Source organism: Rhea pennata, chromosome 4 (genome assembly GCF_028389875.1).
Source record: "Rhea pennata isolate bPtePen1 chromosome 4, bPtePen1.pri, whole genome shotgun sequence".
In the NCBI taxonomy this organism is placed as follows: domain Eukaryota; kingdom Metazoa; phylum Chordata; class Aves; order Rheiformes; family Rheidae; genus Rhea; species Rhea pennata.
In genome coordinates this window covers 65980626-66004619 of record NC_084666.1, presented here as the reverse complement: position 1 = coordinate 66004619, position 23994 = coordinate 65980626, and the positions used below count along the sequence as shown (strand labels likewise).

The following is a 23994-nucleotide window of genomic DNA, read 5'->3' as shown; positions in this document are numbered from 1 at the left end:
TGGTGCTCCACAATGTGTTAAGTCAATGAGTTCCTGACTCAGGCCCTGATTTTCCTGATCACCTATCAGTCTCTAGCTCTGTCTTCTGTCAGTCTACACCTGCCTTCTTAGGTGAGGAAGGTGCTTAGGTAGAGATAGGTTGGTAATTGAGCAAAGTTACAAGTCTCTTACCACACATCAATTGTGTGACTGCCTATTTTTATGGAATGCTTGGGCATTTTAAACAGTTTGGCAAAGCTGGATATTTGGTCATGTGCATTTCTCCTGCCCTACATATTGTGCTCTTTTTTTTTTTTTTTTTTTTTTTTTTTTTTTTAATATTCTTGGGTTCCTGCAGCACAGCAGTTCACCTGGCAGTCACAGGGGAACAATGCAAGTCAAGCAGTTATGGCAGGAATGGAACTATTGATATGAAATGCACTGAGGTTATGTGGTTTTCATATCCTTTATACCCTAATTTCTCTGCAACAGAATTGTATCTTCTTTATAGTGTCTGGTTTTGAATTTGAAAGCTCTGGAATTGAAAGCTTTTGAATTTAAAAAAATAGTGAATTTTAAGCTTTCTTATTGACCTGTTCCTGTTGAATAAGGAGTTATAGCTCTCAGTGCACCCAAGTTGCCTGCTGTGACAATAAATAACCTCTCTTCAGTATAAGAGATTATTTTAAAATAATTCCCGCCCTCCACAATAAATCCCACTTCTAAACTTTCTCAGCATCATATCCTGCTGTATGAAGTTACACATACTGTGAGTTTGTTCAGTGAAATGTGAATATCAAAGACTTGCCCATCACAGAAATTGTGTGTCAGAGTTTATACACATTATTAGATTTCCACAAAGGGGAATTCATACAGTAACAGTTGGAGAAACAAGATGACAGGCAAGACACTCAGCAGTCCATTGAAAAACAATACCGGAGTGCTATAGGGAACAGTTAATACAGTGCAGTCTTTATCCTGCTTTGTGATTCCTGCCTGCCAGGGTAAGTGCATTTAATAGGAGGTCAGCTATGAGAAGTGAACTTGAAGTGCCAGTTGGTAGCAGCAGTATAGTCCATTTGTCTAGAACTCTGTTTTCCCCACAGAGCAGTTTTTATAGGTCCATTTTATAGACTTTTAGATTCAGACATTCTTCCTACCCTGCTACACCCATCTAGACAGAAAATAAAAGCTATAGGCTTTACAGTTCCTTGTAAATTATTATAGTCTCTTTGAGGTTGTCAGACAATTTATTACACACAAAGATCTGCCCCAAGAGTGTTACGCTGTGTGCACATGTTGTAGTAAAGTGTGTATAACATGGTTGGCAAAGGCTGCAGGGCAAAGAATTAAATGGGTCTCCTTTTCTAACTGATTGCTACTGTTCTTTGCCTTCTTCTAGTCTGCTACTGGGGTCCTTCCAGCCACTGAGCTCTGGTAAATTTGCTCGGCCTTTACATTAAGTAGCTGCTGCACTGTCTCTCTTGAAAAAAAAAATGAAAAGGTAGAATCCAGTTGCTTTGCAACTCCAATATTTCTGTTTGCTTAGGTTGCTCTGTTATACAACATTATGTTATTGATACTAGTGGTTACAAGGTGTCTGAGAGAGAGATGAAAGCAGGGAAAAACAATCCACTAAATGTATTATGTCTCAGGTTCATTAGCATCTTTTTTTATTCTAATGCAGCAAGTGTGTCTGCCAAATGCAAAACTTGGCCCACTGCTCTAAATTATAAAGCTGAGTAACTAGGCTTCTGGATCATGACTGCAAATTAAAAAAAAATGTAAGCTAGAGCAAAGCTAACTTCAGTAGACCAATATATTGGTGTTAAACAAAAACATGATGCTGTAGGAAGACACATGCTGAGTGTCAGATTTAAGTTGTTTTCTTCTCTTTTTGTCTTGCTCAATAGTCTCTTTCCTCCTCTACTTTTATTTTGTTCTTTTCTCTTTCTTTCTGAATTTTGGCATCTAGTCTTGAGAACTGAAACTGCTTTCTGGAAAGGTATATCTAAGATCCATATTCATATCAAGTTCTAAGCAAGTAACAGCTGCCTTTAAAATGGCTGAAAGAAAAGTTTTTGGTGAACTGTGCTTGCTAAGCACTTTCTAATGCTGTTGTGATTAGCATAAAAGAAGGCCAATTACACAAGTTTCATTGGTCCCCCTGCTTAAATTGCAAAGAAAAATCTCCTTTATTTAAAAAACAATTTACATAGAACAGTGTCTTAAAATTAAAATTTGTCTTTTCTTCTGTCTTGCCCTCCTGAGGTAGAAAGAGGTCTCAACAAATATCATGTGATTAAAAGTAATTTGTGTGACTTCTAGCAGACAGCTAGTTGCTTCCTGCAAGCAGCAACTGATTATAGTTCAGTCATCAGTTATGGGTTATATTTATTTCACCTTCACACAAAACAATCGTATTTGTTTAACCTTTCCTCAACTATGACAGATTTTGTAGCATATAGCATACAACTCAATGCATTATGCTGTTCAATCCTTATTTGTTTGTACAAATTCAGAAGGGATTCAGTGCCGTATGTAATAGATATGCTTATTGGGCTTATATGGAAAGCATATGACAGGTTGAGGCAGAAACAAAGCTAGAACAAATGCAACCCCATAAATCAGGAAGGATCCTCTCATCTAGATGTAAGGCTTGTACATGGCACTGGATTTTACAGTAAGTCACTGAGAACTGAAGTGCAGTAACATGGGAGTACTCTGAATAGTATGAAAGCAAAGATGAATCTGTGCTGTTGGTTTCTTGCTGTTTTTAGAAAAATCAAAGTGAGATAACTAGGTGTTTTCCTTCAGGTAAGAGGGCATGGTAGAGAGAAATGCCTCATAAAATTAGGACAGATCAACTTTTATTTCTTTCAGTAGTAGTTTCTGTGAACTCATACTGCATGTTGCGTGATTTTTGTTCAAATATCACAGGAGTTTCTCACCATAGAAATGTACAAGTGAAATACTGGTATTATTTAATAATTATTATACTAATAAATTATTAAAATAATTATTAATAGTTAATAAAATTACGTTTAAGTGTTAAAATAATTGTTTAAATTACTCAGTTACATAACAGATCATTGAAAAACAAAATTTTTAAAGTACCTTGGATTAACTAAAAAAAAAAAAACAAAACAAACAAAAAAAAAACAAATAGCCCCAAACCTAGTAGCTTGGTATTCTTTTTCTCTAGTGGCCTCTTTTCTCCTCTCTCTTGGGCTCTAGATTAGCGCACAGGGTCTGTAGAACCCAAGGAAGTGAACTTCATACTGTTTGTGTGCTGTTTGCAGAGCTGACCCAGACTGGATTGGATTTTTTTTTTTTTTTTTTTTTTTTTTTTTTGGGGGGGGGGGGGGGGTTCTTTTGGTTATTTCCTGTAAATGCAGGATGTATTTCTGGGATTATAGATTACAGCTTAAAAGTAGCAAATATAAAGCCAACTCATCAAGTAAAACCAACTCATGCACAAATCTATGAAAATAATGAAATATCTTAAAGAGAAATTATTTGACTGAAAAGAAAACTGTAAAGGTCACTGATCAAAAGCATAGATTGTTTTTTGGGAAAAGGAAAGGGTTTCGCTTGAACGAGGCAGGTGAATTGTCATCTCCATTTCGCAGAAAGGGAAAGAGCTGACGTCTCTAGCAGAGCCTATCTTCTGACTTCCTTTCTGTTGTTTCGAACACAGTATCATTGGCCCTCAGTTTACACATGAAGATGTACCTAAACTAAAACTATAATGTAGAATGGTCAGGATATTTGCAACAATTTTGTAATACTTGAATCTGAAAACTAATACATGCACCAAGTTTGGATGCATTCAAAGGCTAATAATTTATCTGATTGCCTAGAGGTGTGATTTACATGGTATATGTTTCAAAAGGAGAATTCTGTTTTATTTCCATTTTTTGTTTCTGAAAAAGAGCCTAAGTTTGCCACATGCTGTACCAATGTTTTCCCCATAGAAGAAATGTTTCATGAGATGATTTTTCCTGGTGTACGTATGTGCAGCCTGAGAACAGGAGCTTTTTAATAGAGTTGAGTGAAGTACAGATAATAGCTGTTGTTTCAACTACTGTTCTCATTCTTTATCTTAGCTATTGTTTAGGAATGTAAGGATGGTTTTAAGAACCTGCATATAAGCACCTGTATCTGAAAACTCTGGCTAGTGATAGTGTGTGTGTGTGTGCAGAACGTATTATAGAAATACCACAGTATTTCACAGGTTTAAGTCCTTTATTCCACTCCCCTTAAATTTGATACAGAAAAATCTAGGCTAGGCAGAGTAAAACACCCACTGGTTTCTGTGAAAGAAGAAGAACTTCTCGGTATGCAGTAGGATCAGGGCCAAAAAGCTAAATCTCAGAGGACAACAGAGAGCTTAGAAATATCTGTTATTTGAGAGCAAAACATAAACAATGTCGTGACTTTATCAGCCTCTAAAATGCAGTTCTTCTAATACAAAATATAGCATCTATTTGTCACAGCAACACTGTATGCAGTGTGTATATATAGAAAATAGGACAGGAAATAAAAAATAACTTATTTATGCTGTAGAGCTACAGCTCACTGATAAATCATAGATGTTATGCCAGCAGCATACATGCAACTGCCTTTGACTCCAGTGCATGACATGCTTTTAAGTAATCAGGAGCATGAGGCTTTGAAATGCACCATCCTGAAAGACTGTAGTTTCTTCCACTCAGTCAGCCCGTGTTTGTCCTCATTAAAGTGCAGAGGGGTGGAAAGACTCAGGGGCTGTAGGTAGGGGTGCTGCATTTACTCAGCCCCATCCATCTTCTTCCTTTCCTTCCAGGTAATCATTGATTATTTCACTGGCCCAATACCTCATTAAAAGCCAGTTATTCACTCTTCCTTTTTAAGCATGAGCTGCTCAGTTGTGCTACTCTAAATCTGCAAGTGTTACTCTTCTACTAGCCTGTGACCCTTTCAGATGCATTTCCCTGTACCCATTTAGCTGCTGTGCTGCTGCAGTGTTTGACACATTTCATGCTATTGGTTCATATTATGGTCATCTAAACATAATTATGCCTTACAAGGCAAAATTCTTATTTTTCCTTCCTACTGTTGCCCGGGAGAATAAAACAAAACTCTTCATTGCTAGAGGGCCTTTTCTTGCTCTGGAGAAAAAATGTTTTAGCTATGTGAAATCTAGGAGAAACAAATGCAGAAATAAATAGGAGGGAGATGAGATGTAAAACTCTGTCTTGTTATTCCCTACCTAGCAGTCAGACAGTGCAAATGCTCTTTTTTCTTTTCAACAGAGGAACCTCTAGAGTATCTGTAACATTCTTGTTCCATAAAAGGAAAAGTTTTGGAGGGGTGTGGGGGCTAGATGAAGCTACGCCGGGGCAGGTTTCTGCTGGACAACTGTTTCTTGAGAACTTTCATGAATCAGTGGGAGGAAACATTCAGGTTCCCATAGGGTGTCTTTATGGAAATGGTTCCTTATCTTGGTGTGTGCACAAGCCTTAGATATTACTCAATGAATCTACCTACCACCTTCTCTCTCTGCTGTCAGTCGGTCTGCAAAGGGAGCAGTAAGTTAGTAACTACACTAGAAGTTCAAACAGTGTAATTGTCATCTGGTGAAAGAGAAGCTCTGTAGAGAAGGGTTGTTACTGTTTTGCACAGACAAAATTAAGGAAAATAAGAAAAATTTGTATCTTGCTAGATTGAAAAATAAACTTGTTGACAAGATGGGAGTGCTTTTGTGGAGTTTGCAGTGATTACACAGCCTGTCAAACAGCAGTGGATATTTTGTTCAGCAGAATCAGTACTCTGCAAGATTCAGAAGTCTTTCAAAAAGTCGCGTGGGTGTGTGAAAAGTGAAGTAACAAGAATTGTCATTAAAGCAAAAAAGAGCTAAAATAAGTCTGAGTAGGCATTTTATTTTTGAATGCTCAAAAGAAAAATCCCTTGATACTCAGTAGCTGGTTTAGAAAACGGCAGAAATACTTAGAAGAAAGAAAGTGAGCACAAATTCTTCAAATGGAGACTGCCGTGATTTGATGGAAAAGCATTTCTGTATATAGCAGTTTCTCTCTCTCTCTGTAAAATTTGTAGTTATAAAGGCTATCTAGTAATAAATGAACTTTTAGAATGCAAAGAGGTCTATATTTATGGATATATACACCAAGCTTTCACTTTGTTTGGTTTTGTTTATTGGTTATTTGTCAGGGTGGTGAAGTTGAACAGAGGGAGGGATTCTTTTTGTTCCAGAAATTCAGTTAGAAGAAGAATTACAAAAAGTTACAGAAAGTTACAGAAAGTTTGCCATGGTTTGTAGACAGGCATACAAAGCAAGTGTGAAGTTGTACAGAATAATGATGCAAATAGGGATCAGTTGAGGCTTGCTACTTGGCTGATCTGCAGTGCTGTAAATGTGCTTCTAATGAAGTTAAAGGCAGACACGTAGATGAATTGGTTTAGTAAGAGAGCTCAGAAGGAAGTTACAATAGATGACAATAGATTAGGTTTCAGTTGATTACTTCAGATGAAGCAATTCTTTTTGCTCATATTAAAATATTTGAGACCAAAGTTGGGTGTCTATTGTTGTTTTAGTCTTGTTTGTTTTCTTAATATGCTGCAAATCATGTATTTCAGTCATGTATTTCGTTCTAGTTGCTCCCAAAATCATTGGATTTTGGCAGTGAAATGTTTCATGTCGCATTTCTTTTATTCTGCATAATCGTGTGTGTCTTGCACATGTATGATTAAGTGTGCATTAATATACTTTTAATGCATTGACCTGAGAATTCCAATATTTCACTATCTTTCAATGTTGCAGAAAACTGGTAGCTATTAGGACTTTCAGCAAACTGTGTACAGAAGTTTTTCTGCAAATTACTGTGAATGTCACCAGAAATAAGGGTGTTTCCTCCATTGCTGCAGTATTTTTACTGCCATTCTATTACCTTACTTGCTCTTCTACCTAATTTAGTATGCATTCATCTTGTTCTAATTTGTTAGGGCTAATTGAGTCAGCAAATAAATATGCCAGTCCATTAGGTCACAGTGCGATAAACCTAATTTGAACTAATAGGAGCAAAGGAGAAACTAGGCACTTAAATTGAAACTCATATAGACAAATAAATAAATTACACACACGTAAGACCTAAAAAGAGAAATCTAGGCACTGGGAAAGATGATGATGCATTTTGTAGGCAAAGAGAACACATTTTTGAAAGGAAGTTGTGTGTACCTTTGAGGGAGGGCTTATATATTTGAAAAGTGACAACTGCTGCATTTATTATGCCCAGTCACCTGATAAAAAGCCACATGGTGTACGCCGCTGCATGAGGGACTAGAAACGCATGAGGGGATTGCAATAAATTATGACTGCTTGCTACTCTGAGAAGTCGTTTCAAGTAATGGAGTCATCATTGCCTTTTGTTCATAGGCAACTTTATTCAAAAGTACAGTTACTGATCTTAAATACTAGTTCTTTTTGCTGTCTGACTTCTGTGGCAGAAGTTCAGGCCAGTTACCTCTAGCTTGACTGGCTAATGGATGTTATTGGCACTGTGGATGCTATAATCTTCTATTGATATCCCAAGGCCTCAATAATGTACAGACAACTAAGAGGAAATAATGGAAAATAGAGCAATGAACAGCATCAGTGACAAAACAATCCTAGGAACTTTTCATACTCTTGGTTTTCTCCTGTAAGCGAGTAGAGGAGAGAAGGGTCTTCTAAATCATTTCTGGGTGATAATGCTGACCTCTTGGCTCAGCAGCACTGCACTTGCAGCTCCCCGCGGCAACCGAGGATGTGAGCGAGCCAAGACGCAGCGTGGTCCCGAGGCACCAAGGTGCTCACGCTTGCCCGCTTGCTGTGGGAAAGGGGGAGCCGAGGGCCCACCTTGTACAGCAGCACCAAGCAGCTGGAGGGTGGCACAGCCGTGCTGTCTGAGGAGGCTGAGCGCCTCAGCCGTCAAGCTGCTTGCTCCATCAGATAGGGAGCAAGCGGGAGAAGGCAGCAGTGTTGGCTGGCAGGATAATACAGGCTCTTTTCACCTTTCTCATAAGACAAGACTTTCTGAGGTCAGGAGACCAAGTTCACCTATTTCAAAGGCTGGATCCAGCCCCTGGGCTGCTCAGCCCACACTGCTGTAGAACTGCTGTCTGCCTCAGCCCTTTTTGGTAGAACATGTGCAGCAAAACTTTTCTCCACCTCCTCTCTTCCCACCTGCCCAGTAGAACTGGGGCTTGAAAAACAGATTAGATTCTCTAGTGCTTTTTTGATTGTAACACAGGATTGAACAAATTTCAGTGAGCTCGTGCTTTGAGAAATCTGTATTGTCTCATCATCTGATTTTTTGCAATCATGAGTTACCCGACAAGGTACTAGGGTACTGGAGGTACTTAACATTAATAAAGCTAATGAACAGCAGTGTTGGTTCTGTCTTTATGCCTGCCATCAATTTTATGAAGCTGGCTGCTTCAGTCATTTCTCCAGGTGCCCATACAAGGCCCTGGGAAAAATGAGTAATAAATACTTAAATACTCCCAATACTTTGATGAATATTTTACATTGTAGAATATGTGAATATTAGTAACATTAATGCAAACTTGAGAGTTAGAAACATTTTTATAACTGAAATGGCTGGTCACTAGGCTACAGCTCAGGGAAACAGGTGGAACTGAATGAGAGAGATTGTTTGCCAAACTGCCTGCTTGCATTTCATGAAGTAGGGGGAGTGCATATGGAGAACATCCGACAGAATATATCTACTTCTCACCTTTGCATTCAGGAAAGCTGTGACAGGCCCATACCAAAGGGCCTGACTGCAGGCTAGACTGCAGGAAGGTGGAATAAAAGAAGTGACAGCTGGGAAGATGGGTATCAAATGGCAGCATGTTCCCAGGCCCTTCTATGTCTGTTGTTGCATATGGGGCCTAAACAGACAATGCTGGCAGCTCTGAGGAGCAGTATGAGCAAATCACCTGGAGGGGAAAAAAAAAAAAAAAAAGTATTTCATTCCAATTTCTCCATACTAAGAGCAAGAACAACTGCTTTAGAAAGTGAGTCAGCTACACGCATGATAAAGTAATGGAGGAAACATCCATCTAAGGAAAGTAATTTCTTCTCTCTTAAGTTTCTGAGATGACTTACACTATTTCCTTCCTTTTTTGCTCTATAGTTATAGTCACTCCCAGCAAGAGGACGCAGTAGCTGTGGAAGGGAGTGTGGTAGCACGCGGGTGAAGGCTTCTGCATCTTTCAATGCTGAGTGCTTCCAGCAACACTGAAGGAGGGGGTTAACTCAGCAGGTTCTGCGGGTGTCAGGGAGAAAGGACCAAGGACGTATTCTCAAAGCTGCAAATCATGGTGCCATAGGAAGGATGCAGGAACTAGGATGAGTCTCCCTAAAGCCCTCCTTGGATACCTGAAAGGGTTGTGTTCCATGAAAGCTGTGGGTTTCACACCTCCATAATCCCTGCCTGGGGAGGCCTATATCCATATGGGCCACGAATGCACTGAAGCCCCTCAGTTAAAAAAGCTTTCAAAACACTGGAGAGATCTCTTGCTCTACCCAGCACCTGCTCAGGCTATAGGACAAGTCTTTAGATTTTGCAAAAACAGTTCACCTCCCATGGAAATAAAAAACTTGCCAAGTATGCCACTTGATATCTAGTAACAGAGGAAAAGCCACCGTCTTTTATTGTCGCCACCGTCTTCTAGGAGCAACTGACACAGAGTATTAATTCTTAAATGTAGGCCAGTGGGACAATCATGTATTTTGGAAAGGGCTCCCAGTGCTGATCCCAAGATCAGTTTTCCCTGGAAGGCAAGGTTGTCTGCGTTGTCGTTCTTTGGAAATTACCCCCAAGTAAGGCATAGCTTTAGCCTTAAAATCATTATTTGAATAAGGCTCTGGTCCTACTGTTGCAGAATTTAAGTCCTTTCTAAATGAAATGTAGATATGTCATCCATCCAGAACCAGCTAACATTAAAATGCAGACAGGTTGGCTCTGTAGAAGGCCTTTGGAAGCAGTGCAGGGTTAAGAAATATATGATGATGATGCTTTAAGTTTAGATAAGGAAGAGAGTTGAATTTCCAAATGAATCTGTTAGCCATGAACAGCAAATGATTCAGTAATGAAACACTAACTGATGAAAACATTTAAGAAAATGTTTTTTACTCCTGAGCTCAGAAACACTGACGTAGGGCCTAGAATGTGAAGTGTAATGATATGTTGAATATGTTTTATCTGTTTCTGCACCTCTACAGTCTTGGTTACCATCCATGAAAGTAGATTTTATGATAAGACCATCAGAGTTTTTTCTATGGATTACCTTTGCCAAATTATTGAAAAAATCTTGGGTTTTCAGCTGTGCAGTTTGTGAAGAGATCAGTAAGGTTTCCGTTGGGTCAGAAAGTCGCATGAAATGAAATTATCAAAAAGTTATGTCACTTTAGAAAATCAGGTGTCTTGTTTTCTATTTTAAACTCTCTGGAAGAGACTTTCTGGTTCACACTTGAGAGCATAGAAGCTGTTTTACTGTTTTCATTTAAGTTGATTTTTTTAGGAGATCCAGCATACTCTCTTTTCAGAAGGAAACTAGCATATCTGATTTTGGTGTTCATGCTGTTGCTTCGAATTGAGTAGATGAAAAAGCATCACTCCCTCTGTTGGATTAAAGAACTTATGATTATATTTGAGCTTGTTGTTGTCAAAAATATACTCAGACTTTGGCTACTTACGCTAAGTACCTTTTTAAGAATCTTTTTTAGAGTGGAAAGGCACAAGCTTATTTACAATTTCATTTAGAGGTTTAAAGGAAGGACAAGGAGGAGAATAATAGGCCAGTCCTCAGAAAAACTTAGGTAGCTGTATAAAAATACAAAAAGTTTAGAAATTAAGATAAGGATATGGTTCTTTAGATGACCAGATTTACAATTAATCTGCATAACTGGTAGCTGGTGGGATATTTTACACAACTTACATGAACTTATGTGAAATAGTTCAGCTTGTTCAGGAAGCATAGACCTAGGGAAATGGGAAAAAAGTGTTGAGTTTGTGTACTAGCAATGCATGGGCTTGTGCCAAGGTCAAGAGTGTACGAAAGTTGCAATAGACTTGCTGGACTCACTTCTTTGATCGTAATCGTTCAGGAGAAACTTGCTGAGACTATCCAGAGAGAAGGTAACATTAGTAAGAGGCAGCTAACATACCTTATAATGAACAGTCCCTATGATGGGATGGAGAAATAGCAAAATAATAGCAGAAGATTTCAGAAAAATACATATTTCTGTGAGATTAGAGATTTGGTGAGGAAGCCTCCTCGTGTGCTGTCTCACAAGAGGTAAAAAGAGGCGACATTTTAAAGAAATGCTACTGAAGCAGAAATGCAAACTTACCTTATTGTGGAAGAAAGATTGAAAACAGAAGAGACCAACTTGCTCTCTAATAACCCTAAATTCCAAAAGGAGGTCCATAGGAAATGAAAACTATCAAGTTACTAAGGGCAAACTCAGAAGTATAGCACAGGCACTTAAGGACATTATAAAGGCACAAAATGAAACACAGCTAACAGGGGAAATAGGAAATAATAAGAAATGTTTTTATAAGGCTAATTTTCAACATTTCATTGTCAAAATGGAAAGGCTTATTGATTAGGGTTGCACAATGTCCTGGTTCTTGTTCTAGTCCGTATTCCATTAGCAATTTAGATAATAGAAAGATTTTTCAAATTCCTTTCAGCTCCATGATTCAGCAAGGTGATTTATAGTTGGGCATGGTCTTATTCAGTTACAGAAAAGTCCCAAGCGCACATCTTTTCCAGGCTTCCAGGCATATTGGTTTTACGTACTTTTATGAAAGAACAATGTACAGTACTGAGGTCTGTGCTCAGTTGCAATGGACCCTGAGAATGTAAGTGCAAGTGGGTCCACATCCCCTTGGTCTTGGCTCACCGTGAGCTTTAGAGAAGACTGTGGCTGCTTCTTTGGGCTGCACTGACCTCAAAGGCCTAGGCACCAATATACCCATGCGCATAGTGTCAGATCTTTTTTAAAGCACAACTCTGCTTGCACCTGTGCTCTACATGCCCTCACAGCTTCAAGGTCCAGGAGAATTAGACCTCCAAATTAGCTGAGGGAGGAGGCAGCTTGGCTCTGTCAGACCAGTGTATCTCAAAGAACCACACTGGTTCTCTCTCTTCAGGTGATCATGCACCCAGATTCAGCTCCAGGTGATTGGCAAAGTTATCTCATCACTTGGTAGTTTGAGGAAGATCCATACAGTTATGCCTGCAGGCCTTACCAAGATTGTCCTCTCCTCTGATCTGAAACGTTGAGCCACAGAGCAGTGGGAGATAGGTCAAAGAGCAAAGCTCCGTTTGGCAGAACTACAGATGTTGAATACTGGGAGCTGTATTAGAAGGAATGTCTTAGCTCTGTATTATAAACAAGTCAAGCACCCAAAGCTATCTCAGCTCTGAATGAATGGACTTTAGTGGAACTGGATAGCATTTTAGAGATGTCTGATAGCAAGCCTGAATGCTATCCAAGAAGCAACTAGAAATGATTGAGAGTCTAGAAGAGGATTAGATAGCCTTTGTTCTAAGCAAATTAAAGGCAGCACCTTCAATTTAATCTAGTGTTTGAAGTCTTGCTTCTCTGAGAATAAGGTTTAATGAAGAAAAACCAGTAGACAGATGGACTGACTGAGGTGTGCAAATTGAATTAGTTTAGCATTAAGAATAGTATTAGAACTGAGATGTGGCCTAGGGTAAGCCTATAAATCACAGGCTTTGAGAGACTGGCCATAGGAAGCTGCATTTCTCATGCTTTCCTGCTGGATACACTGGTTACAGGAAAAATAATTTTTACTGGAGGGGTAAAGAGAGTCTCATAGCTCAGCCAATACTGCCCTGAGTTTCAGGAAAGAGAAGCATGCCTCAAGGAGGAAAGGACGCGTGATGTCAGGCATCTTTACACAGGATGCAGAAATGTTATTTCACCCTGAAGCAGAGAACATCTGGGGAGACTGCTGCTAAGTATATCCTGGTAGGTTTGACAGAGCCTGAATTACTTGGAGGGATAGCCTAATAGTCTAAGTTGTGGTGTTTAATGGAACAATTCACTTCTGAGCCACACAGAAAGTACACCTTTCAGTTAGCATTGTGAGTGGTTCTGGTAAAGGATTTCCTACTTCCCAATAATATACCTTGTTCAGATTTAAAGAGATTATCAAGGCAGCATGTGGTCTATCAAACTTAATGACACTGAATGCTGGAAGAGAGAGCTGTGACTTCAGGAGAAAAAGCCTGGAAAAAATGGGAGGATAATCAACAGTTGGGGTTACAGGTGATGAATTCTGAAATTATGGCAGAGACATGGAAGCCTCTTGTTACAAAAAAAATTTTTAAGTAATGCTAGTAAAGAAGGTAACATAGAGACATGTGATTCTGATTTTAAACTCATGGATGATGTAATTATTCTGTGTAAAATGTATAGTGTGTACACACACACACACACACACACACACACACACGTACTTGAGATTCAACCTTACTTATTAAGAGCCAATTTTCTGGAGAAGGAGGACGATTAATAAGGAGGCAGTTGGAAGATAGTGGAGGCCAGCACTTAAGAATCAATTGAATTGATGAGTTATTACCCTAAGCATTGCCTCAGGCCCAATTTAAGTATGAAGTTCTTGATTCTGCAAGCTATTGAGCAGGGTACCATGAGGTGTTCTGTGTTACTTTGTTTCTAGGAATACAAAGTATGAGTATATTCATATCATATATGTAAAGGCTGATGTGAACTTTGATTGATAGACTTACCTATGAGTTTATAAGTTACAAACTTGTAGCTTATAAACTTATAAGTTTAAGTTATGAGTTTATAAGTGAAGTGCTGATGTCCAGATGCTTCTCACTCCTACAATCACTATATCCAGTATCACTGTTGGATTAGATTCCTCTGCGTACCTCTGTGTACTTTAACTTAGCTCCTCACTGTGCAGGAAAATACAAGGCACCAAATTTTATCAGCTGTGGGCTCTTGCCAAGAGTATTCTCTGTCAGTACATATTCACTGGGGAAGAGTATTTTTAAGGGATAAAAAAATCCCTTGTATGAGAAGAAAAAGGAAATCTTTAGAAAACATGCATTTAAAAGGATGGTGTTTCAGTAAGATCATTGCTGAAAATCCTGACAGTATGGTTATAATCATTTCATTAATGGCATTCCTCAAGAATAACTGAAGTGAATCAATGCAGCCTTTGCATAAGAGGGACAGTTTTGAAGCTATTCAAAATTTTGCCTTTTTTAAAGTCTCTAGCTCAGCATGAAGCTTAATCAAGACAGTTAAATACATAACTGAAAGAAAGGGGAATACCTACCTTTCGTCATTAGGAGGTGGCATTTAATGTTAGACTTAAAACAACATCAGTCTCTGAGAGGCCTTTCAGTTCCAACGTTCTTGTAACGTCTTGGAGTAACCAGATTTTACTTACTAACTTGCAAACTAGGGTTTCAAACCTTCAGAGCTCTTTCTAGTAGTTATTATCCTGACAACAACAGCTTTTTTTCATCTTTGTTTGTAATACGGGTTTCTAGCAAAACTAGTTCTTCCCTTGACATATGACTTTACACCCTTAAGAAATCTCTATGTAAATCCAAAAGCCATTTTCAGTTGAAGAGGGTCAAGAGAGTTTAATGTCTGTGTGGCTACTGTACACTGCGCCCTAAACACTACTGCAGAAAGGCCAAGCTAGCCACGCCGTTGCGTTCCCGTTAGGCGACACAGCCCATATGAAAGACAGTGTCGTCCCCAAAGCAGCGCAGCCGCGCAGGGCGCCGTGACAAGGCTTGCAGGCTCAGCCACGGCGTTGTTCGGAGTCAGCTGTGTTGCTTCCAATTCTCAAGTGAGGACAAGCTCCTGCCTTTGCAGACTCTGCACCATTTTCAACTGCACCACTGTTGTCATGCCCAGTGTCGCAAGAGGTTTGTCTTTAATTTACAAATTATACAGAGTTTTTTCTAGTATAAACAGATTTAGTTAAACACGGTTTCCATCTAGCTCACCTTTCTGTGTGTGTCAGCTCCAGGAAACTTTAAAGAAGTGTAGTCAGGTTATAACCTAAACTTCTCAGTTGCCATCTGGATTCTCTAAGATTCAGCATCATCAAGCAGCCCTTAAGCCAGAGGGGCAGGGCAACTTCCACCTTCTGAAATGGTCAGGTTTTAAGGACACTTATTAATCTATAGGTTTTCTGTGAGTCACCAGATTTCCTTCAGCTGAAAAATATCTACAGTGAAAATAAGACAGTGAGGTTTGTTGCCTCCCCTTGCCAGAGGTGGACAGCTAATGAATTGTAAAAATGGCTCAATTCCCTGTCTCTCTTTTGACCTCATTCTATGAACTATATATCCATGGATGCTCTCTGTTTGCAAAGAGAAAAGTAAACACCTTGAAAGTATTTCTCTGTTGTGGCCTTTCCCTGTCATAGTGCGAGAGCGTAATCCATCTAGCGCTCTCACCACATGCTTGTTCTGTTCTTCATAGATCTTGTGTGCCACTGGAGAAATATAAAACTTGTCGGAGACTTTTATTTTTCCCAACTACACAGTTGTATTTAGCACATACAGGCCTCAATCTTATATTCTGCAAAGCTCTAACTTCCAGGCATTTAGAGGCAGAACAGAAGATTCTATAAACTATATAAACGTTAAGTGCGCTTAGAAGATAGAGGTTAACACTTTATTGTTGGGGGTAGTATAGCTTTGTTGAGATCTAGGTATGTTCTTCAAACAGCTAAGTAAAGCGTGCAAGGGAGGCCTCGATGCAGAATCTACTGGCTGCACTCTTATAAAGACTGGCACCTGTGAGATGACCATGTACAAAGAGCGGCAGGGAAAAGGCATTCTCAGTTCCCCAGAAATATACACAATTTCTCCCAATTTTTTCCACTTTCACTCTGTGGCCTGAGAATTCTCAGTTCCTGAGACAGAGTGACTATAGATGCCAGGAGGTAGATGGATACTGGGAACAGGATCTTTTAGAGAGTCTGGCACAAGCTCATAGGAATCATTCTGTGCCATGCAGAAGGGTATAACGGCTCATCAGTTGTCCTTCTTTACTCTCCACTAATCTGCTTATAATTAATTTTGCATGATACATGGAACACACTGTTACCCTACTTGTACTCAAATGTTAACCCAGAGGCTTAATTTTTTGTGACTCCAATTTCTTGAATAATCGAGGACTTGGTTGTGCTTACTCAGTGATAAAGTTTTAGAGAAGAATGTTCAGACCCTCCTGAGGCTAATTTTGAGTGGTGCTGTGTGTGTGAACATAACAGCTTTCTAGAGGATCAAGAAACAAAGCTTTGCCAAGCTGGAGCACTGCGGCAAACCTGCTAACATGTTTCGCAGCCCCGTTGATGGTTCTTCAGTGCATGTGTGGCTTTTAGTACCGTTGCAGCAGGATACAGAACTGTTTGTAATGAGGTCTCCAGAGATCTCTTGCACACTGTGGTAGTGTGCAAGTCCTGGGCTATTCAGTAACGCCCTAGAGACCTTCTGTTTTTCTGTTACGAATCTCACCTATTGCCTATGGGTGCATCACAGCAGGGAACAGAGGGTATGTCTGGCAGCCCAGCAAAGTGCTGAGCAAAGAGGAGTTAGCCTGAATCCTGGAAGTAACACAGCTGTACTGCTGTGCAAACTTGGATGTCGCTTCATGTCAGTACCTTGTGTACCCAGACACATTCACTCTGTCTGTTGTAGGTATGTATACCACAACAGTTAGCAACGTGCTGTGTTTCTGTCTCCATTTTCTCCTTAAAATGATGTTAGGGATTTTGTAAATAGCTGAGAGTGCAGTTAGAAAAGAAGTCTCTTCAAAATATGCGGAGGTTTAGGACAGAATCAAATGAAGGAATTGTAGCTGTTTCTTCTCAGAATAATGTTTCTTCGTTGATGCTGCATGCCTTTGCTTGGAGACTGCCTCACTAAAACATATACTCTGCTTTTGCTGTCCAGTTTAATACGGCAGATAACCTCACCAGCTGTGAGGAGGAAGCGGAAGAGGATGACACTTACGTCCTTATGTTAGGCTCCGAAACTCAACCAGCCGCTGGTAAGTCATGCTGTGAGACAGCTTTATAGGTAACATATCATGTGCTGTGTTAAGTAAGAAATAATGAAATCTGGAGATTCTGTGAGATTAAATACAAATGATGGGGCCAAATTATTTGAATGCTTTCCATCTCCACATTTTACCACAACTTCCAGGGTGGGCAGATGTCCTGGGAGAAGGGGAAGGCAGTTGTGCTAATACAGTCACGGCTCTGTAAAACAGACCTCCGTGTAAGCGCACCTCCTGGTAAGTTCTGGAAATAGGTGGTATCTGCTCATGATATGGCAGACGGCGGAATTCTCCCAGTTCTTAGAGAACAGCTGTTGTATGGGGAGAGACGCTGCCTGCAGGTGTGACTGGCTCCTGGGTGGAGGCCTGGAGAGTGAACTTTTTGCAGCCTGCTCTTCATACATCTAAGCACAGGTTGATCACAAGCTTGTTGCTTGTGCATGTAGTCATATATGTTCCCCCTGAAAGCAGCAAACTTGTTTGGTTTGCATTTACTGATGGCAATTTCTTATAGTTATGTGTATCTCCCAGTATCACGTGTCTATAAAGCAAAGCTAACCTGTTTTCACCTTATCTGTTTGTTGAAAAGTTTGTCTTTCTAACTGTCTCATATTCAGTATGAAACTGCTGCTCATTTGCTAAGTTTAAGCCTGTTGCTTTAGCACATCTGGGCAGGCATCACATTTCACCAAGAAGTCTGGTTAGCCCTGTCACACTTCCGCTGTCTCTGTCACACTTCCACAGTATATGGGGTCACCTTGGGATGGACACATGGAGGGAGAACACAGAACATAATAGCTGACTGTGTTAACCAGCCCTAACCTCCCATTTTAATCAGTGGTGGAAGAAAGGCCTTTCCAAAGGGTAACTCTGAATGGAAAACTTACCTCAAGGGCTGTGTATTACCTGTTAAACATTTGGCTATAAAGCTGCTGAAGGAGCTGTGTAATTTGCTCTGTTATGTTGCTTAAGTCAAATACCCAAAGCTTGACACTATACATAGTGGTGAAAATTTACACTTGTACATCCCTCTGTTGTACTCTTGTTCCATGGTCCATGGGTCACTAACAATATAAATGCTCAGTTTTCACAGGAGAGTGGAGTTCATCTCCCAAGGGCAATGTTTATTTCATCTTAGAGATTTAAACAAGCAGCCAACCTCCACAGGGTATTAAGAACAAGTTGCACAGCTGGGTGAGCTATGGTTTTATTTTACTAACTGGTGTGCTGTGCTGCACTGAAAATCAGGTAATGCAAATTGCAGAGCAAGGTGTGTGATTCCATTTGCCAATAACTCTAGAAAAATTTAACACACTGCATGTACAAAGTTGTTGCGTGCCAGAGTAGCAATATATAATAAAAAATTCCACAGTTGATCTGGTGAATATTTTAAAAGCTGTCCACTGATAGTGTGTATTTGACAGCTTTCCTACTGTATTAGTTCATGAAAGTTTTATTAGCCATTTTGTTACTTCTGTGGAAAACCTTGAAACAGGAAGTGTTTCCAGATGGCAAATTTTAAATGAAATAATGCATTCTTCAGCATTAAAAGCCAAGCAGAACCCAGGGGATCAGCATGGGATTGGATCAAGATGCCAAAGAGAAGCTGAGGTGGATGTAGAAAAGAACGATGATGTAGAAGATAGCGGGAAAGAAACAGAGACAGAACATGAAGAAGATGAAGTAGGGGAAGATTCCTACAGCTTCGACAGCAATCCTGACAGTTTGTATGCCAATGTATGTAATGATGGTCCTGAGGAGAACAGAAGAGACTCTTTTTTCTACAAGAGGCCACCCCTTCTTCCCCCTCGAAATCTGCCTGGCACCCTAAGACAGGATGATCTGCACAGCTTGTCGCAAGGTATGATCTTGGGAGTAAAAAACCCCAATAAAAGCATATGCACACACTTGGATCAGGTGCTGCTATAGAGATTGTGTACAATCACTTATAATAGTAGCAGCTAGACAGTATGGCCCTAATTCTGTAAAGCAAGTTTATGGCTATCAACTCTACTGCATCGAGATTAGCATGACCCAGAATGACAGCTAACACTGTAGTGGGGACTGCTCTGCTCGAGTGCCGGATCTTCTGCCCATCTCAGAGAATTGCCAAATAATACACAATGGATTGCATTTACAACAGAGGTTTTAAAACATTGCTTATATTTTGGCAAGTTGACTTAAATAGCCACCATTTAAAAATATGAAATACTATTTTGAATACAGTTAGGAATTTCGCAGGTAGAATTAATAGACGGTGACAGTGTGGGAGAAATAACAGTATTTTGTTTTAGTCAATGTTGTGGTTATAAGTGCAACGCTATATTTTGTTGTACATTGACAAGAGGGAGCAATCATGATCTTTAATGAAATGCTATGCTTTTTTCTTTTCTTATTTTAAATAATTTGACTCCTGAGTAAAAATCTAAAGCATTGCAGTTTGATTCAAGCATGAAAAGCCTAAAATACTGGTGGCATCTGTTTCTGAAGGGGTGATTATTATTTTTTCTCATTAGAAAAAAAAATAGATATAAGAAAGACTTAAAGCTAACTACCAGTCTTAAATATTCAGGAAAAAAAATATGATTGCTTGTCAGGGACACTATTCATAAGCGTGCACACAAGTCACTTGTGAGTTTGCTGCAAAGCTTAATACTGTTAATTTAATTTTAAATGTTGTGTGACCTATGAGAGACCTAAATTACCATCTCTAAGCACTTCTGGCATTCACCTAAGTACTCAGAAATAACTTTCTAGCCTTATAGCCTACTTCCAGGTTTTCTGCTTCCTGTTTCCTACTGTAAAAGAAAAAGCTGTTTACATACGGGAATTCACAGGTAGTTTCTAAAAGAAAGACCGGCAGAGTGAAATTACTGTTTAAAATACCCTCTCTTTTCCATGAAATATTCAAAGGTCGATGAATAAGTGCATAAATGAGGGGGGCAGGTTTTGAATACAGGATTTATTATTATAGGTTTGATATAAAAGTCTGTATATGGATACTAGCAGAGAAGGGTTCTCTACTATGCTGGATTTTGTGCTGAGTCCAAGGGTAAAGCAGAGTTCATCTAAAAAGATTCTTGTCTGAATCATTCCTTTAAGACATGCTATGCTTTTCCTGAAGCGTTAGCCTTAGTGTCATCATTTTAGCTTTAGTGGTGGGGAGAAAATAACAGAAATTCTCTAAATTGGGATGATAGTTGCTTTTCAAAGATGAGCTGTAGTGAGTCACTGCTACATATTTTTAGTCAGCCACTTACTGAAAATGTTGCTGTGGAATACCTAAAATGCAAGTCAGAGTTCAGCTCTCTTGCAGTATCTTTCTTTTGGCAGTGGCATGAGAGTGCCCCCTGTGCGAGTTAAAAAAAAAAAAAAAAAAAAAAAAAAAAAAAAAAAAAAAAACTACAAAGACAGAAATGGCACTTTTACAATATCATGGAAACTAGATATTTTTCATATTAAATAAGGCAGATGTATTCATCACATTTGTTTTGTAAAAACATTTTTATATCTTAGCCAGAATATATACTAATAATATGTCATTTATAAATTACATTTATGCCACACTTGTAAAGATCATTGAGCTTTTCTGAACTCCTAAACAGATAAAAACAATTCTTTAAATAGCAGCTAAAGGATTTAAAACACCGGTTATGGTTGTAGCCTAGTTCATCAGATAACACCTGTACAGGCAGAAAACTACAACACAAGAGAAAATATGGCCTAGTACAAAAATTCCAAGCGGATTATCTGTTTGCGCAGTGAAGATGGGTGATCAGCACAAGGAAGTCATACACGTTTATGGGATCAGGAGCCTCAGTAATGGCTTCTAATTCTTAGGAGTTTGTGGATTTTTTAAATACAAATAAATTAAAACAAACACAGGTACAGGAACCTTATTAATTCCTTTTAAAAGCTATAAAAGCGAATTGAAAGCAAGTTCTGATTAGTTGGACAATGCAATATATGAAATAGAGAGTATACAGAAGAAATAGTGGCTCGGGGAAGTTATTTGGGTGTGTGGATTTGGATATTCTTAGGATAGGTTACAAGAGCTCATAAATTTCAAACACATTATAAGGGTCTTTTTTGATTTCCACCCCCCATCTTGTCCTACAGTACATCTTAGTCAAATCCTCAAAAACAAATGAGACATTGAAGATGTTAGAAGGATAAAACCTGACATTTTCTAAAACCAGTTTCAATTCCTAAGTCATTGTTGAAACAACTAACAAATAGCCTTTCCAAAATGCCAGGGGCAGAAGTGCCACTTAATTCACTTGAATGTTAAGGAACATGTTTGTGTGACTCCAGTAGGAGCAACCAGGGTACCCAATATTTCTTTTAAATAAGGTCATTTATTCGGGGACCAATACGTAACCATCCATTTTTCATAATCTGAGGTGAAATCATGAAGAGGCCCTGAAGTTGGAAGTATTCCTTTGGAAAATCCTCTCTGTTGACTTAGATGATCAGAACTTCTGAAAATCAGAGCACTTCAGCTTACATGTGAAGTTAGGACTCCAACTTTCATGAGAAAAATCTAAAACACTGATTTAGTCTTAATCTCCTTTGCTTAATCTGTATACTGAACACAATTCCTCTCTTTTTCAGAGAGGAATTTGATGGAAAACAGAAGTGAAAGAGAACACAGTGATGGAGTCATAACAGCGTGCTATGGAGAAGACCAAGACACGTGCGAGGGAGATGAGGAGGAGGAGGATCCATACACTTCTGCTAAGTTGGATGAATCTGTGTACGATATGATACTGGCTGATGATGAGGAGGAGAAAAGGAAAGAACGCAGGTCTTTTATTGTGAACAGGCCTCCAGCTCCTGCCCCTCGTCCTGTATGTTCACCAGTCAGAGAGGAGAACACTCCCTATATAGTACAAGGTTAGTATTGCTTCTTTGCAAATATTTGCTGGTAGAATATGGATGTGTACATTCTATCTGATGAATAATATTTTTCTAAAAGATAGAGATCTTTGTTCAGTAACTTTCAAACCAAAAAATCTGTTGATTCAGTCAATGTGCTCTCACCTTTAAATGCACGGAAAACTTCTCTGACTGCAGTTGATTTTCATTTTGCATCTAAGATAATTTTAATGTTTAATTTTTTATTTTAATTTTGTAAATGTATGACAGAAGGTTAAGAATCACTGGGCTAGCTATGAGTGTGTTCTCATAACACTGTGATACAGAATATGCTGTTTGTATGCCTGTCCGTTCTGTGTCTTTTCATCAAACTGTGTTTTTAATTGTAGGAGTTATATTTCAGACAGATTTTGTTTTTCTTGTAAGAGTAATAGGGGAAAATGTCTGTGTGAGAATTCCTCTTTCAAATATCCTATATTTAATGTAAGGAGATGCTAAAAATTGCTACCTGGAGGAAGGGTTGCATCCTTTTACCTTTCCTGTGAAAACTGGTGGACTTTCTTGAGCTTATTCATGGAAATGCAAGGCTGGAGGAGATTCCAGGTATCAATTAGTGCAACTGAGATTGAAGCCAAATTTCAAAATAACAGAAAGAATTCCTGTGAACTTGCAGCAAGAGTATTTCCATGTAAGCCCCCAAATACATACTCTCTGCATTTCCAGCCTCCTGTACATGACTCTGCTGATTGTATGAGCGTAAGCATAAGAAGGAACTGTAGAAAAAGAGGCTGAAAGGGACACCAGTAGATTACTTACGCCATCCTTTTGTGCTAAAACAGGGACAACACTCCCAAAATCATTCTAACGAGTACAGAGGAGTTACCTCCTTCACCCCTATTCCAACCAGTGATTTCTTTTATTCTTCCTACCCAGCTGCCTTCCTCCAGCCTTATGGCACTTAGGTGAAGGCGAGAATGTGTGGGCTAACGTGTTCAGCATTTAGTTGCTCTTTATTCAGCATGTTTGGGAAGTGTAAGTATAAATCAGTACAGCAGTTAAAGAGTAAACCAGGAACCAGTGTATACCAGGGACCTGTTACAAGTACAAAGATCTTGAAATAGCTGCTTTTACTGAGGTGAGTAGAGCAGCACCTCAAATCTTGGTCCTCCATTATCAGAAATGAGTGGGTGGTTTGAAAACCTCTACTGTGAAGCTGTATTAGCTGGAAGATTGCCTTTACTGCCTTTTAATGCACAGGAATATTTCTACTTTATTCACTAAGAAAGAGACTATCAGAGTAACTGTTTTGTTGGGACTGTGGTTTTTTTACTCCACGTATATATGAGCCCAAGGTTTTAAACTTTGGTTTTATAAGCAAGCAGTGGTAAGCAAATTCCTTTCCTACTGTGCTGTGAAATCAGCCTCTGTCCCAAGCTCATTCACTTATAAGCAAAGTGAAAATGTTCCAGAAAGAAAAGAAAAATGTGATATTTCCTACTTGGGCCTTTACTTCTTCTGGATGTCATGTTAATCCTAGATTTGTGGCTTTTCCTCTTGCTTTCAATTCTCAAGATAGCCAATGACATTTTAGACCGAACTGGTACATCCAGCCAGAATACTTCAGCTGCTACTTGTATTGGCAATTTTTGCCCTTCTCCATGATGATTTAAAAAACTCTTCATCCAGTCTACTAATATGCCAGTTTCCAGTTTATTATATTAAAACTACTTGCAATCAAAAAAAAGTTGTTTCAACTATAAGAACCATACAATTATATTTCAGTTGATCATTAAAATTTGGATGTGTTTGCAATGATGGTTTTATAATGTATTCTGTTTGGTGTAATACAAAATTACTCTGACTAGTGTATAGACACATTTTTAATTCCTCATGCAATTATGATAGTTTCAGGTTTTGTTTTCAGGTATTATGTTAAAAAGAGCATTCTTGAAGTTGCAATATTAAATAATTGGAGAGTTAGAATTCAGATAGTT

General features: G+C 39.0%; 1 protein-coding gene across 1 annotated transcript in view; it reads left to right on the top strand.

The window, feature by feature from the left end:
- The window catches only part of BANK1 (B cell scaffold protein with ankyrin repeats 1), a 145991-nt gene that overhangs the window by 105673 nt on the left and 16324 nt on the right, over window positions 1–23994 (top strand). Inside the window, exons 10-12 of the mRNA XM_062574958.1 lie at window positions 17017–17113; window positions 18666–18983; window positions 21737–22018. Coding sequence (XP_062430942.1) covers window positions 17017–17113; window positions 18666–18983; window positions 21737–22018 — 697 coding nt within the window. The remainder of the gene's footprint in view (window positions 1–17016; window positions 17114–18665; window positions 18984–21736; window positions 22019–23994) is intronic.